The sequence below is a fragment of the Physeter macrocephalus genome, chromosome 15, assembly GCF_002837175.3.
Source record: "Physeter macrocephalus isolate SW-GA chromosome 15, ASM283717v5, whole genome shotgun sequence".
NCBI lineage: Eukaryota > Metazoa > Chordata > Mammalia > Artiodactyla > Physeteridae > Physeter > Physeter macrocephalus.
The window spans coordinates 32,750,739-32,763,206 of record NC_041228.1 but is presented as its reverse complement, the minus strand read 5'-3'; the positions used below and the strand labels follow the sequence as shown (position 1 = coordinate 32,763,206).

The window sequence follows — 12,468 nt, the reverse complement described above, 5'->3', positions numbered from 1 at the left end:
CATTTGTTTATTTTTCTTTTTATTTCTATTTCTGTAGGAGGTGGGTCAAAAAGGATCTTGCTGTGATTTATGTCATAGAGTGTTCTGCCTATGTTTTCCTCTAAGAGTTTGATAGTGTCTGGCCTTACATTTAGGTCTTTAATCCATTTTGAGTTTATTTTTGACACACACACTCTTTAGACGTTAATTTTTTAATACCCACTAAAATTGAATTAAGAAATACAAAAAATTTTCACTTGGAGCTTTGTTGTTTAGATATTTTTAAATATCTGTAATCATTGGCCTGTCGGTATGTGCTATTGATGAAAGAGCTCCTTCTTGGCTTTTTATCTCTAAGCCCAGAACCCTCATTTTCTCCCGAGCAAGCAAGGACCTGGTAACTGGTAACAACACTGTCTCAGAAAGCACAATGTGCTCTTCTTCTTCACTGACATTTCCACATCCTATGGCCCTGTTTCCTGAGCCCTGCTATCTGTTAAAGAGATTAGATGGTAAAAATGGCTATCTTTTCTGATAACAAAGGCTTTACTATAGCAATAATGCAAAGCTCACTAGAAGAATAATGTGCCAAGTGATATGATGCCACAAATTCTAAGAACTTGGAACAGTGGATGTTATTTCTGGTTCTCTACAAATTATTTTACCTGACTCCCACACATTCTAAGAAAGATAAAAGGGCAAAAAACAAGTTCTTTTTGCTCAGTTATTGTCAGGCAAGTATAAGGAAAACATAGACAACTTCAATAAAGTAACCTTGTTTCTAAATATAAAGGAATAATGTATGGATAATATATATTTGGCCTCTTGAAAGAAATTCTAGAATGAATTTTTGGTTTTGTTAATCCTTTGGGACTCCAGAAATTCTGGTAGATTCTTCTATATGAATTTGAAAGTTTGATTTTAATTAGATATGGGAGTTTTATAGGTAATAATTAAATTTAATCAAGATTTATAAGTTTAAAGTATGTTTGATGCAATGTGATTACAAATGATGTAATGTGATTACACAAAGTCAAGATTTTTTTTTAACTTAGATTTGATTTGTAATCAAGTTTTTGAAAAAACATCTGAGTATCCACTATTTTTCAAAATATGGAACTAATGTACTTTGTACTTTAGAGTCTGAGGAATTAATAGCCTTAATCTATAGCCATTTATACATTTTTATACATTTTGAAGCTCAACATGTAGTGATTTTATTTAGGTTAAAGTTACAGTCCAAGAATATTTTCATATTATAGTTTAGCTTTCAGTGTTATTTTTAGCAGCATAATTTATGTAGTGTAATCATTTCAATAGTGCAGAATATTCATCATTTGTTAAATACTCTACAAACCTTGATACTCTGATTATAGAGCTGGATGATTAGCAAGAATAAATCAAGTTCTCAGTTTTTTTGGGTTTTTTTTCCCACAAAATTTTAACTATTAGTGTTCCTTTGATATTAATAAGAATGGTGAAAAGTGTAAACTGATCCTTGAATTTATAGGCCAGTGAACGTACCTTCTGATCATTTGTCATGGACTTTTTCATGTTATTGAAAGTACTTTGTAATCATGTGGTAAAATCAGAAAAGCTGACGTGAAAATGAATTAGAGGGAAGTCTATTTCTGCCTAAAATATTTACGTATAGAAATAATGAGGTTAGTTGAAAAGTACAGGTGAAACAATAGAAAAATTTAAGGAGATTATCCACACGTTGAATTGATGGGTTAGAATTATGGAATTTATTCTGGAAACTTGTGAAGGGAGACATGTTATTGCTTAAAATACATATATCAAGGGAAATCATGGGGAACAATAGGCAAAGCTGAATTAAAAAGAAAAAGAACCGTGAAAATTTCAAAGGGATTAATTTTAAAAACCACATTAACAGAGGTATTATAATCATAATTTGGAGGTTAAAAGTACCTTAACAATGATCTTTAACCTCCTCATTCACTATGTTAGGAAAAGGAGGACCAATGAGTAAAAGGAACTTTTCTGGTAAACCATTACCCATGTAGTTTTGGATCTAGAAATTGTGATAAGACAGTTTTATTAAACAGATATACAGATGGGTTCCTTCTATTCCCTTTTAATAAAATTCCTCACAGCATAAAAATTTAATGTTTTAAATCAAACTCTTTCACTTGAGTTTTTAAACTCATATATTTCTCCATCTTGAAGGAATTTCTCTATTTCAATAGGAATTTCTCTATTTCAATAGCTGCTTTCTTAAAGGTAAATTGTACCCTGTTAAACCTCTAAATCCATAGCTTTTCTTAAATGTTCCTGCTAATTAACTCTGCATCATTTGGCCACCACAACTTTCTTGAATCTCGTTCTTCTCTTGTCTTCTGTGGAATTTAACCCTATTCTATTTTTCTTATTTCTGCGAATGCATCTCTATTCACCTCAGTCACTCTTCTTTTTCCTAATCTTAAAATATAAGTATTCCTTGGACTGTCTTCTCAACCTTTTTCATTTCTCTCTCTTTACACTCTTGGCTTGCCTACTTAGGCCATTCTAGCTTCGTCTGTCCTCTCCTGTTCAGCAAATACTTATTGACTCCATCTCTTGAGCCCTGGCTATTCCCTTGAACACTTGGCCTGAGTGTACAGCCTCCTCTTACTCAGCCTTTCCATCAGGAAATTCCACTGGTTCCAGTGTTGATCGTTTCCTAAATCAGTAGTACCACCTGGGCAAACACTATACTCTCTTAGGGTCTCAGTTTTCTTTAAGAGTTGTTGTGAGGATTACATGAGTTAATTCATATAAAGCATTTGAAATAGCCTCTGGAATATGGTAAATGCTTACTAATTTGAACTATGATTTTATCTTATTCCCAAGTCCAGATACTAAGCTGTATAGAAGGTTCCTTCCAGATAACTTTTACACTAATCTTTGCTTTCTATTAGTAATAGCAGTACAGTAGCCTAAGTTCTTATTTACTTTCCCAGTATTATTGCTATAAACTCCTAATTGATTTTTCCATAGCCAGTCTCTCCTGACTTTGTTACTCAAGACATATTAAATTGTGCTGCTGTGATAAACAACCCTGAATTCTTAGGTGCATAATCAACAGAAGTTCATTTCTGTCCATTATAGTCACTCAGGGGCTCAGTCTGATAGAGGCCCTGTCTTTCACAGTCCCAGGCGCAGAGGGATAGAGAAGTTCGAGTTGAGCACCACCGATTAAATGCTTCTCCGCAGAAGTGCTAGGACTCGCTTCCACTAACATTTCATTTGTCTCAACAAAGTCAAAAACCCAGTCACTGTGTGATAGGCAGAGAGAGAAACATACACTTTTGATTTATAAAGTTTAAAATTTTTCCTTAAAGTAAGTTTCTTCAAACTCATGGCAGGGAGGGGATCTGTTATTCAATGATTTGATGGAGAACTTATAAATTCAAGAGATAGTAAAGATAGATAGATAGGTAGGTAGGTAGGTAGATAGATGGATAGATAGATAGGTAGATAGATAGATAGATAGGTAGACCTAAGAGTTTAAATGGATTTATGAATGCTCAATTAATAAAGCAATCTTCCTATTCCTTTAATGATCTAGCCTTTATAAATTTGTCACTGTTTAAAGAAGGTAATTATGTTGTCTCCAAAATGTCCATTAATGATATATTTAGAGGTAAAATATTGGGCTGGATCCCAGGGCTCTTGGTGCAACAACTATGCAATGTTCTCAGACTTAGGGCCGCTCTGCTATAGTATCTGAATAGGCAGTTAAATAAGGGTAAGCAGTACAGGACATGTATTTATTCCCCTTATATTAGTATCCTCACTTTCACCCCATTCAGTTAACACTGATTTTATGAATTTCCTCCAACAGCCAAGTTTCTTTCTACCCCTTGGTGTGTGCACTTGCCCCCCTCTCAGTTTAGAATACTCTTCTCAGCGTGACTGGCTTCATCATTCAATACTCAGCTCAATTGTCTCCCCTGCCAGAGGCCTTCCTTGACCATCCCATTTAATGTTGTCCCTCCCCCAACTTTCCTGTCCCTTGTTACCACTGTATTCTATCTTATTTTCTTCAGATCACTTATCACTATCTGAAGTTGGCATTTATTTACTTAATTATTGTCTTTCCCCACAACGATAGGAAGGAAAGCTCCGTGAAGGCAAGGACATTCTCTTTTTTTCTCTGTTGTATATCTAACTCCAAGAACAGTGCCTGCCACATAGTAGGTACAGAGCACATATCTTTTAAATGAACGATCAAATCCTGGGAGTTGATCATTAAAAGGAGCAAAATGTTAAAAGGGAGCAATCCTAAAAATAAGAACTCTTTTTTTTCTTAAAGAAATCTTTAATATAGTGGCATTTTAGGCATTAGCCAGCTGTTGGGAAAAGAGTTTTGGAGATGACCGGCCTTCTTGGCGCTCCTTAAACTATCCTAAGTGTGCAGTGAACTGCTCTGTAACCAGCAAGGCGCTGCTTCCTATCATGAGACCCAAGACTAAGGAACATTTAAACACAGTTTCGTTACTAATAACTATAATCAAGGCAGATGTTTTTGACTCAAAATAATTTATTGATTAGCTAAATATTCTTCCCTAACTCTGGACATCAACTTTGTGACATAGACAAACCCTCCAACACATTTAGATACAATACTAATACATTATAGTATGTTAATAGAATGCATTTATATACAGTACCTGCAGTCATGTTAAAAATACTAAATTTTAAATTCCTGTCATCTCCAGCAATCAAAGAATTAGCATGAGAAACTCAGTTTTCATATACTCTTCAGAGAGAGATGTTTTCTTAAATGTTTAACTTGATTAGGGTTTCTTGCCGTTAGAGCTGGTCATTGGAATTTCAGTTATAAGCTAAGACCACATTCTTATGCAACTATATTTGCATTTTACATGCTGATATATTTGCCAGTACATTAATTAAAAGGGACTGTGTCATACCATTTTTGTATCCCTATATTTGTGGGGATATATATTCAATAAACATTTGAATAAATGGTTACTACTTTACTAGTCGAAAACTGTAGATCGTCATTTGAGTAAATTAAACATAGCTTATTAAATTGTAATGTAGGATCATAATAATTTCAAATTCCACATTTTAGGAAAGAAATAACATTTAATAGATAGAAAATGTTTAGTGAGGTGAACTTTAGATGGGAGCAGGGTTTGTTACCCTCCTTTCCTCCCTCCCATAAGGAATATGCCAGAATTCAAGAAATGGCACTCGAAATCCAGACCTCCACTCAATGACTGGTAAATGGCGCAGTCGAATCTGAGTGATCATAGTGACAGGTATTCAGTGAGCTCTTGGCACCTGCCTCCAGAAACACAGGAATGGGAAGGAAAGGGAATTAAGGCTTTCAAGGTGGCATAATGTTTGGGAACTTGGCCAGTCTCACTGGGTTTTTTCCTACTCTATCATTATTCCTATTGTCTTCTAACTTTTAAGCCCTCCAAGCCCTCTCTAGCACCACTTACTAGCCTAAGATGTTATAAATAGTCCCACTCAAGTGTCGTTTCTGCCCCTGCGCTGCAGTTCTTACTCCATTGTATGAGCTGCTGGGCCCTCTATACTTTATTCATAAAATTCGGAGTCACTCTAGTCTCTAATTTCTTGGGCAGGTTCTCTCCTAACCACCTTCCCAGCTCTCAGTAAGATGAAATATTTTTTCACGACTGTATATTTTATTCACAATGTTAGTCTTATGCTCATACTCTCACAAACTCAGAATTTGTCCTGTGTTTGCTGTATATTTTATTTTATTTTTTTTCCGGTACGCGGGCCTCTCACCGCTGTGGCCCCTCCCGCTGCGGAGCACAGGCTCTGGACGCTCAGGCTCAGCGGCCACCCGTGTCCCCTGCATCGGCAGGCGGACTCAACCACTACGCCACCAGGGAAGCCTTGCTGTTTATCTTAACAGCTAGACTACTCAGTTCTATTCATTCAAACCTATTAAAAATACTTTTGGCCTATAAACTTCATTTAGTTTAATCACATAGCTCCTATAATCCCGTAAATATGCTATTTAAGTCTTTGGAGAATATTTACAAATATTTTACCTGCCTTTCATTACCTTTCTCCCAATGATAGGCAGATACTAGATTTGCCCTTTAAAAAATCTTTTGGGATACAGCTTTCAACAACTACAATCATGTCATAAAATAAATTACTTGTATTGGCAACTTTACACATTTCAAGAATACTAAATATAAAAAGTTCTTCATTATTTTTCTAATGCCAAAAATTAGAAAACATGCATAAAACAATATTTAGAAATGTGGAAACACTGTGTTTCTTTCTGGAATTGAGCATCCTATATCAATGCCCAATATTATTGTGTAGTAATCTCTTAGAATTAGCTTAAAAGCCATGGTACACCTTTAGCCCATGGAATGAACTATGCAAATTGAATTATTTGGCCTGTTTTGGTCCTTGATTGCTCTTTTCATTTGTCTGATTGTTTTAATTTTTTTCTTGTTACCAATACCTTTTATGTTCATTTTGGAAAAAACAAAATAGAAAAAAAAAAAGGACATTTTTAAAAAGCATAACTACCAACCAGAGAAAATTAAAACTATTTACTTTTAGCATGCTGTTCACAGTACACTTTTTTTTCCCAAAGAACATAAACATCCTGAACATATTTTATTTTTCTTTATATTCCCTTAATTCTCCTCTTGTGCAGATAACTAGTAGATCATCTATGAATCCAGGTTTCCTGAACTACCCAGTTTATCAAGAGATGTTCATTTCTTTTTTTATGAATTTCTTTTCGTTTGTTTGTTTGTGACAGTGTGTCACTCTGGGATTTGAATGTACCTGTGTCCCCTAGTAGTAGGGTAAATCCCTATTTGGTATGTGTGCCAGCCAAAGCTAAGTTGCAAATACCTGCTTTCTCTTGCCCTTTCTCCCATATCAAGAACATATTTTATGTCAATAAATATTTATTTACAACAGCATTTTCAAAGGTACGTTCTATTTTATTGATGAACATAACTTATTTAAACACCCTGTACTGTTGGACATTTATGGGGTTTTACCATGTCTGTGTATGTGTTTTACTATTATAATCAATTCTGCAGTAAATATCATTCTTGCTAAATCTATGAACATTGCTGTTTTCCCTTAGGATAAGTCCTAAAAGTAGTATTGATAGGTTAAAGGGTAGGCATGTTTTTTAAATGCTTTTGATACATATTGCCATATTGCCCTTCAGAAATCTGTCATTGGTACCAGCAGTATTGGAAAGTTACCATTACCAGACCCTTACAAAATTTCTCTTTTAAAGTAATTGATAATGTAATGAATGAGTCTGTGCTTTCTTAACCATACTAAGCATTCCAAATGATCGCTCATGTTTACAGATTCTTTACTACAAAGAATTCCTTAAATAAAGAGTCACAAAACTTTTAAAATGTTGGTTGATATCTTGTTTGCTTGCAGTATTGTTTGCTTATAGTTTTAGGTGATGTCCAAGTGAGGAAAGTAAAGGAAACCAGTAGTGATACCCTAGCCTCAGTCTCCCTCCCCTCAAAACACAGCACTGGAGAGCAACTACTCGTAAACTCACCTCTGGTGATCTCTAAGTTTCAAGGAGATGAGAAGTAAAACCATTTTACAAAACTTTTAGTAACCCTTTTTGTAGATAATGCATTATCAAAGTAGTTAGGTTGAAGAGAAGTATACTTCGTTAAAACCAAATGGTCATTAAAATACTTATCTATAATCTGATTTATCCATTCAGTTAGTATTTTATTATATCCTGCTTAATTTTGGCCAAGTTCTTTATGCCCTTATATCCAACCATGAGAATTAAAATGCAAAAATCACAAGGTACAATATTTTGAGAGTCTATCTTTGACTTCCTTGGTAGGTAGTAGATTAGGAGGTTCTTTTAGAAAAGTATGTTTGGGGTAAAAATTCCTACATAACAGGAGTACTAGTTATTGTGACTATGGAACATATTATTTTGAAAGTCTTAGTCTCAACTAAACTTTGACTTTCCTAGACTATGCCATGCCTTTTCTGACGATAGCATACCATAAAAGTCATACGTTGCATTTTTATGTTCATTTGCCCAGAATCCATGAAACAAGAGATACTTGGGGAGCAAAGTGTTTCGTAGTTAAAGGGGACCTTATAGATATTCCAGTTCAGCATGTTTAATGGATGCTTAATGGATGATGATGGTGCTGGTGGTGGTGATAATAATAAGGAGAAGGAGGAAGAGAATAACTTCTGGAGCTCTTATGTGTTTCCCATTCTGCTTAGTGCTTTACTTAGGTTTTCTCATTTATTAAATGAGGAAGTTAAGTTCCAGAAAGGGAAACAACTCTCCCAAGATCAGTCAGTAAAGCCAAAGATCAAACCCAGATTTCCTGACTCCCAATATAGTTCACTCTCCATTACATCGTGCTGGCTATATGAAAAACCAGTTTAGACATTTGAATCTCAGAAGTTTTAAAATTTATAATTATAAATATCACTTCTATTGATGCTGTTAAGTATTTACATATATAATACATGTTGAAGGGCTTTAACCTTATTTTATCGATTGTCTATATTCCCTAATATTAATTTTTATTTACTGAATTTTTACTTTAGACATATTATCTCTATTCTTTAATATAAGAAAATACAATAAGATATTCTCTTATAAATGAGGAACCTGAGGGTCAAGTAGAGCAATTAACGTTTCTAAAGGAAGTCAGTTAAGTAGCAGCAAATCTGGGATTTCAGCCCCCATCTGTTGCCTCCAGAACTCTTTCTACTTTACTCTATAGTTGCTTATTGAAGACTAGCAAAATTGAACAAGCTTGGAAATGATTGATTTGGGGCATTGTAGAAGTGTTATACACTGTCTCCTCTCTTTCTCTCTTGTTTATTTATGCCTCATTTCTTCATAAAACTAATGTGAGGTAATGTGAATAGTACAATTTACTGTCTTTTTAAAAAATTTCATACTGAGTCTTTTCCCTCTTAAATACTTGGAGGAAACGAACATAGGTTAATAAAGGTAACATGTGTTGGGAATTCCCTGGTGGTCCAGTGGTTAGGACTCCATGCTTCCACTGCCGGGGGCCCAGGTTTGATCCCTGGTCCTAACCTTTCAGTAGGTTTTACTCTAGGATAGAGGGGAGAAAATATTTAAAAAATTTTTAAATGTTTAAAAAATTATTGCCTTCTGACCATATTGTCTAGAAATCTGATAATGTTTCTTTCAAATGAATGCAAGAGGAAAATCTTTTCTTCATTTTTGGAATATAAACATATCAATATATTAAAGTATAAAGTGAAATAAATTATTTTTAATTCAAAACTAATGAAAACATCAATCCCTGTTAGAAAATTTAACAACTATTAGAAAAATCTTATTAATAAAATGAGAAAACTTAAAGAGCCACTCTTAGCAATAGATGCTGTAATTTTTGCCATTTTTTGTAAAATTTCCCCACTCATCGAATTTCTCTTTGAAAGCTATAGTAAAACAAATTCGAGAAGAATGCTTTGGAACTTCTTTCATATGTTATATGGCTGCCTCAAAGTATATTGCACGTGCAGGACAGCATATTCTCTTAAATGAGCCCACTGATTTTTCGCAAATATTTTTTTCCTGTGGCCATGCACACCAGTGCCTTCTTTGAAAGCAGAAAAGAAATCATGTCTGATTTTGGATAGTTACGTTAAGGTTGGCCCTGAATAGTAAAACCCATTCAAGACCATGGTATTTGAAAATTTTTGAGTCCTAAAAATATGTCCCACTAATATAATTGAATGATACTCCAGATATTTCATCTAAAATACCTTTTCTGTCTTTTCCTTTTTACTCTTGTCCTCACTTTTAACGATCCATCGGCCTACAGTGTCTTTACATCCAAAATGCAAAGCAGACAAATGGGCATCTCAGGGAAGAACATGACTAAAAGCACCAGCATCAGCGGAGACATGTGCTCGCTGGAGAAGAATGATGGCAGCCAGTCTGACACTGCAGTGTGCGCCTTGGGCACCAGCAGCAAAAAGCGGCGCTCTAGCATTGGGGCCAAAATGGTAGCTATTGTTGGTCTCTCCCGGAAAAGCCGCAGTGCTTCTCAGCTCAGCCAAACGGGTAGGCATTTTTATGTTACTCTTTTGACTTCCTAATTGAGTTGTAATTAATTAAAATACATATTCTTTTCTCTTACTTATTCTGTCTCAGTAATGTGTAGATGATGACATGTTCCAGAAGGAAAGGGGCATATTTTAAACTAGTTAACTTTTCCGAAAATATAACAATGACTTTGTTTTTCAGTGATCAGTGAACCTGCTTCTCAGTGAACCTTGGTTACTGTTCTTGAAATGCACTTAACGTCTTTTCTCCTCAGAGAGGAGTTAAGCTGTGGTCCTCCTGATTGTCAGTTGCTGGTCCTTTGTAAAGGTACTCTGATCTGTGAGATATTTGCTTTTCCTTAGGTTCCTCAAGTTGGAACCAGCCAAGTTAATTTCCACTCCCAGCAAGTTACCGTGATGAAGATGACACCACATATTTTGTGTGAATAATATACTTCATTTATTGCTGACAACCTAACTTCTTTTTCAGTTTGTAAGCAGCATTTACCAGTTGTATCCATTTTCTCACTGCAGTTTTTATTTCCCTGTTAACACTTCAAGCAGCAATATTTTCCAGCAGCAGGGATGGAGGAATTTTCTGCTGACAGGGAAGATACTCAAAGCTTTGCTACTTTAAAATTCAGTCTCTAATTACATCTGCAAAAATAAATTAGATACCACACTCCTACTCAGAAAAGCCACTGTTAGTAATTAAGAAATTTGTGAGTCAAAGCAATGCCTTTTTTCAAATGGGTGTTGATAATTAAGCATTAAGTCCCTGGTATCTTGGAAATAATAGCATATCTTCTGCTTAACACGCAAACAAAAGCATATAATATGGTGTTTCTTTTACAGCAAATAAATTATAGGCAAATGGATTAAATCTCATTTATGTCTGAATACTAGGGTTCTGGTACAGAGAAGCCAGGGCATAAATCTACAGCACAAAAAGAATTTAACGATATGTTAATTCCTGGACCCGGCCTACCTTGGTTTTACAAACTGTAACAGTGATTCTGGAATTTGAGCCTTCTATAATAGTATTATTTTGAAATAATTATTTGATGGCATTCCTTATATCCTGGTTGTAACTTACTATATTTAATGTGATTATGTTAGAGTAATTTTTCACTTGGTGTTTTAAAATGTTACTTTGCATTTAAATATAGAATTAGAAGTTTAATTTATGGATGTAGAGATCATATTTAAAGGATTTTTTTAATTGCTAACATTTATACATAATTAACTGTGTTGTGCTAAAATGATAGATGTTGGCCTTTTGAAATTGAGAGGTTTTTTTTCTCTCACAGTTAGAACTTTATTTATTGCATTTTTCTCTTTAAAACTTACAAACATTTGTAAACCCAAAACTGCTCTAAAAAAATAAAGTCTATTAATCTAAAAAATGAAGAACCTAAAATAGACACTGATAAGACTACAAGTTAGAGAATATGTGGTGTTAAATGAAATAAATAATTCTATTCATTCAGGGGTTTGAGCACTTACTATGTGCCAGGCACATGGAGAACACAGATGAATAAGAAATCATTTATAACCTCAGTTGCTTATACTCTAGTAGAAGATAGATACTTAAACAGATTGCTTCAAGATCCTATGTCAGTGGTAAAACTAGAATTACATAGAAAGTGTGCTGAGTGCTCAGAGGAGGATTGTTTGAACCAACCTAGAATTCCAGGAGTGAATACCTGGAGGAGATGTTGCTTGATCCAAGACCTGAAAAAAGAGTGATTACTAACCAGGTAAAGGACAATTAGAAAGGTGTTCCAGATAGAAACCATAATGACAAAGGAATGGAAGTATTACATATACAGGAATGATAGGAAATAGGTGTGATTTTAACAAAAAAATTTGGACTGAATGTGGCTAGAGGCAAGGTCGATAGGTCATGGAGAGTCTTATAAATCATATTAATTTGTAGGTGATAGGAAGTTTTAAAGGGTTTTCAGTAGAGAAGTGATATGGTTAGATTTGCATAATATATATTTTGTACGCCATTCAGGCTGCCATTTACTTATCTAACAAATATTTTTTGAGCATCTACCATATGCTGTATTCTAAAGAAAACATGGACAAGACAAGATCCTTCTCTTGGAGCTTATATCTAGTGGAGCTGCAATAAAGAAGTAAACATAAGTCAGCATCTGGTAAAGAGGATTTTAGGATGAATTAGCAGAGTAGTACAATATTTCAGATAAGAGATAAGATCCTGAACTAAGTGAGTTGTCAGTTATAATAAAGATAGAGAGGGGGCTTCCCTGGTGGCGCAGTGGTTGAGAGTCCGCCTGCCGATACAGGGGACGCCGGTTCGTGCCCCGGTCCGGGAAGATCCCACGTGCCGCGGAGCGGCTGGGCCCGTGAGCCATGGCCGCTGAGCCTGCGCGT

At 34.9% G+C, this 12,468-nt stretch overlaps 1 protein-coding gene across 37 annotated transcripts in view; it reads left to right on the top strand.

Moving 5' to 3' along the window:
* RIMS2 (regulating synaptic membrane exocytosis 2) overlaps positions 1-12,468 on the top strand; it is a 566,717-nt gene that overhangs the window by 469,681 nt on the left and 84,568 nt on the right. For 17 of the 37 annotated variants that reach the window (XM_024129925.3, XM_024129924.3, XM_024129927.3 and 14 more), the window contains one exon: positions 9,843-10,084. The exons of the other annotated variants lie outside the window; for them this stretch is intronic. In XM_024129925.3, the coding sequence (XP_023985693.1) occupies positions 9,843-10,084 (242 nt within the window). The remainder of the gene's footprint in view (positions 1-9,842; positions 10,085-12,468) is intronic. 37 annotated transcript variants of the gene reach the window in all.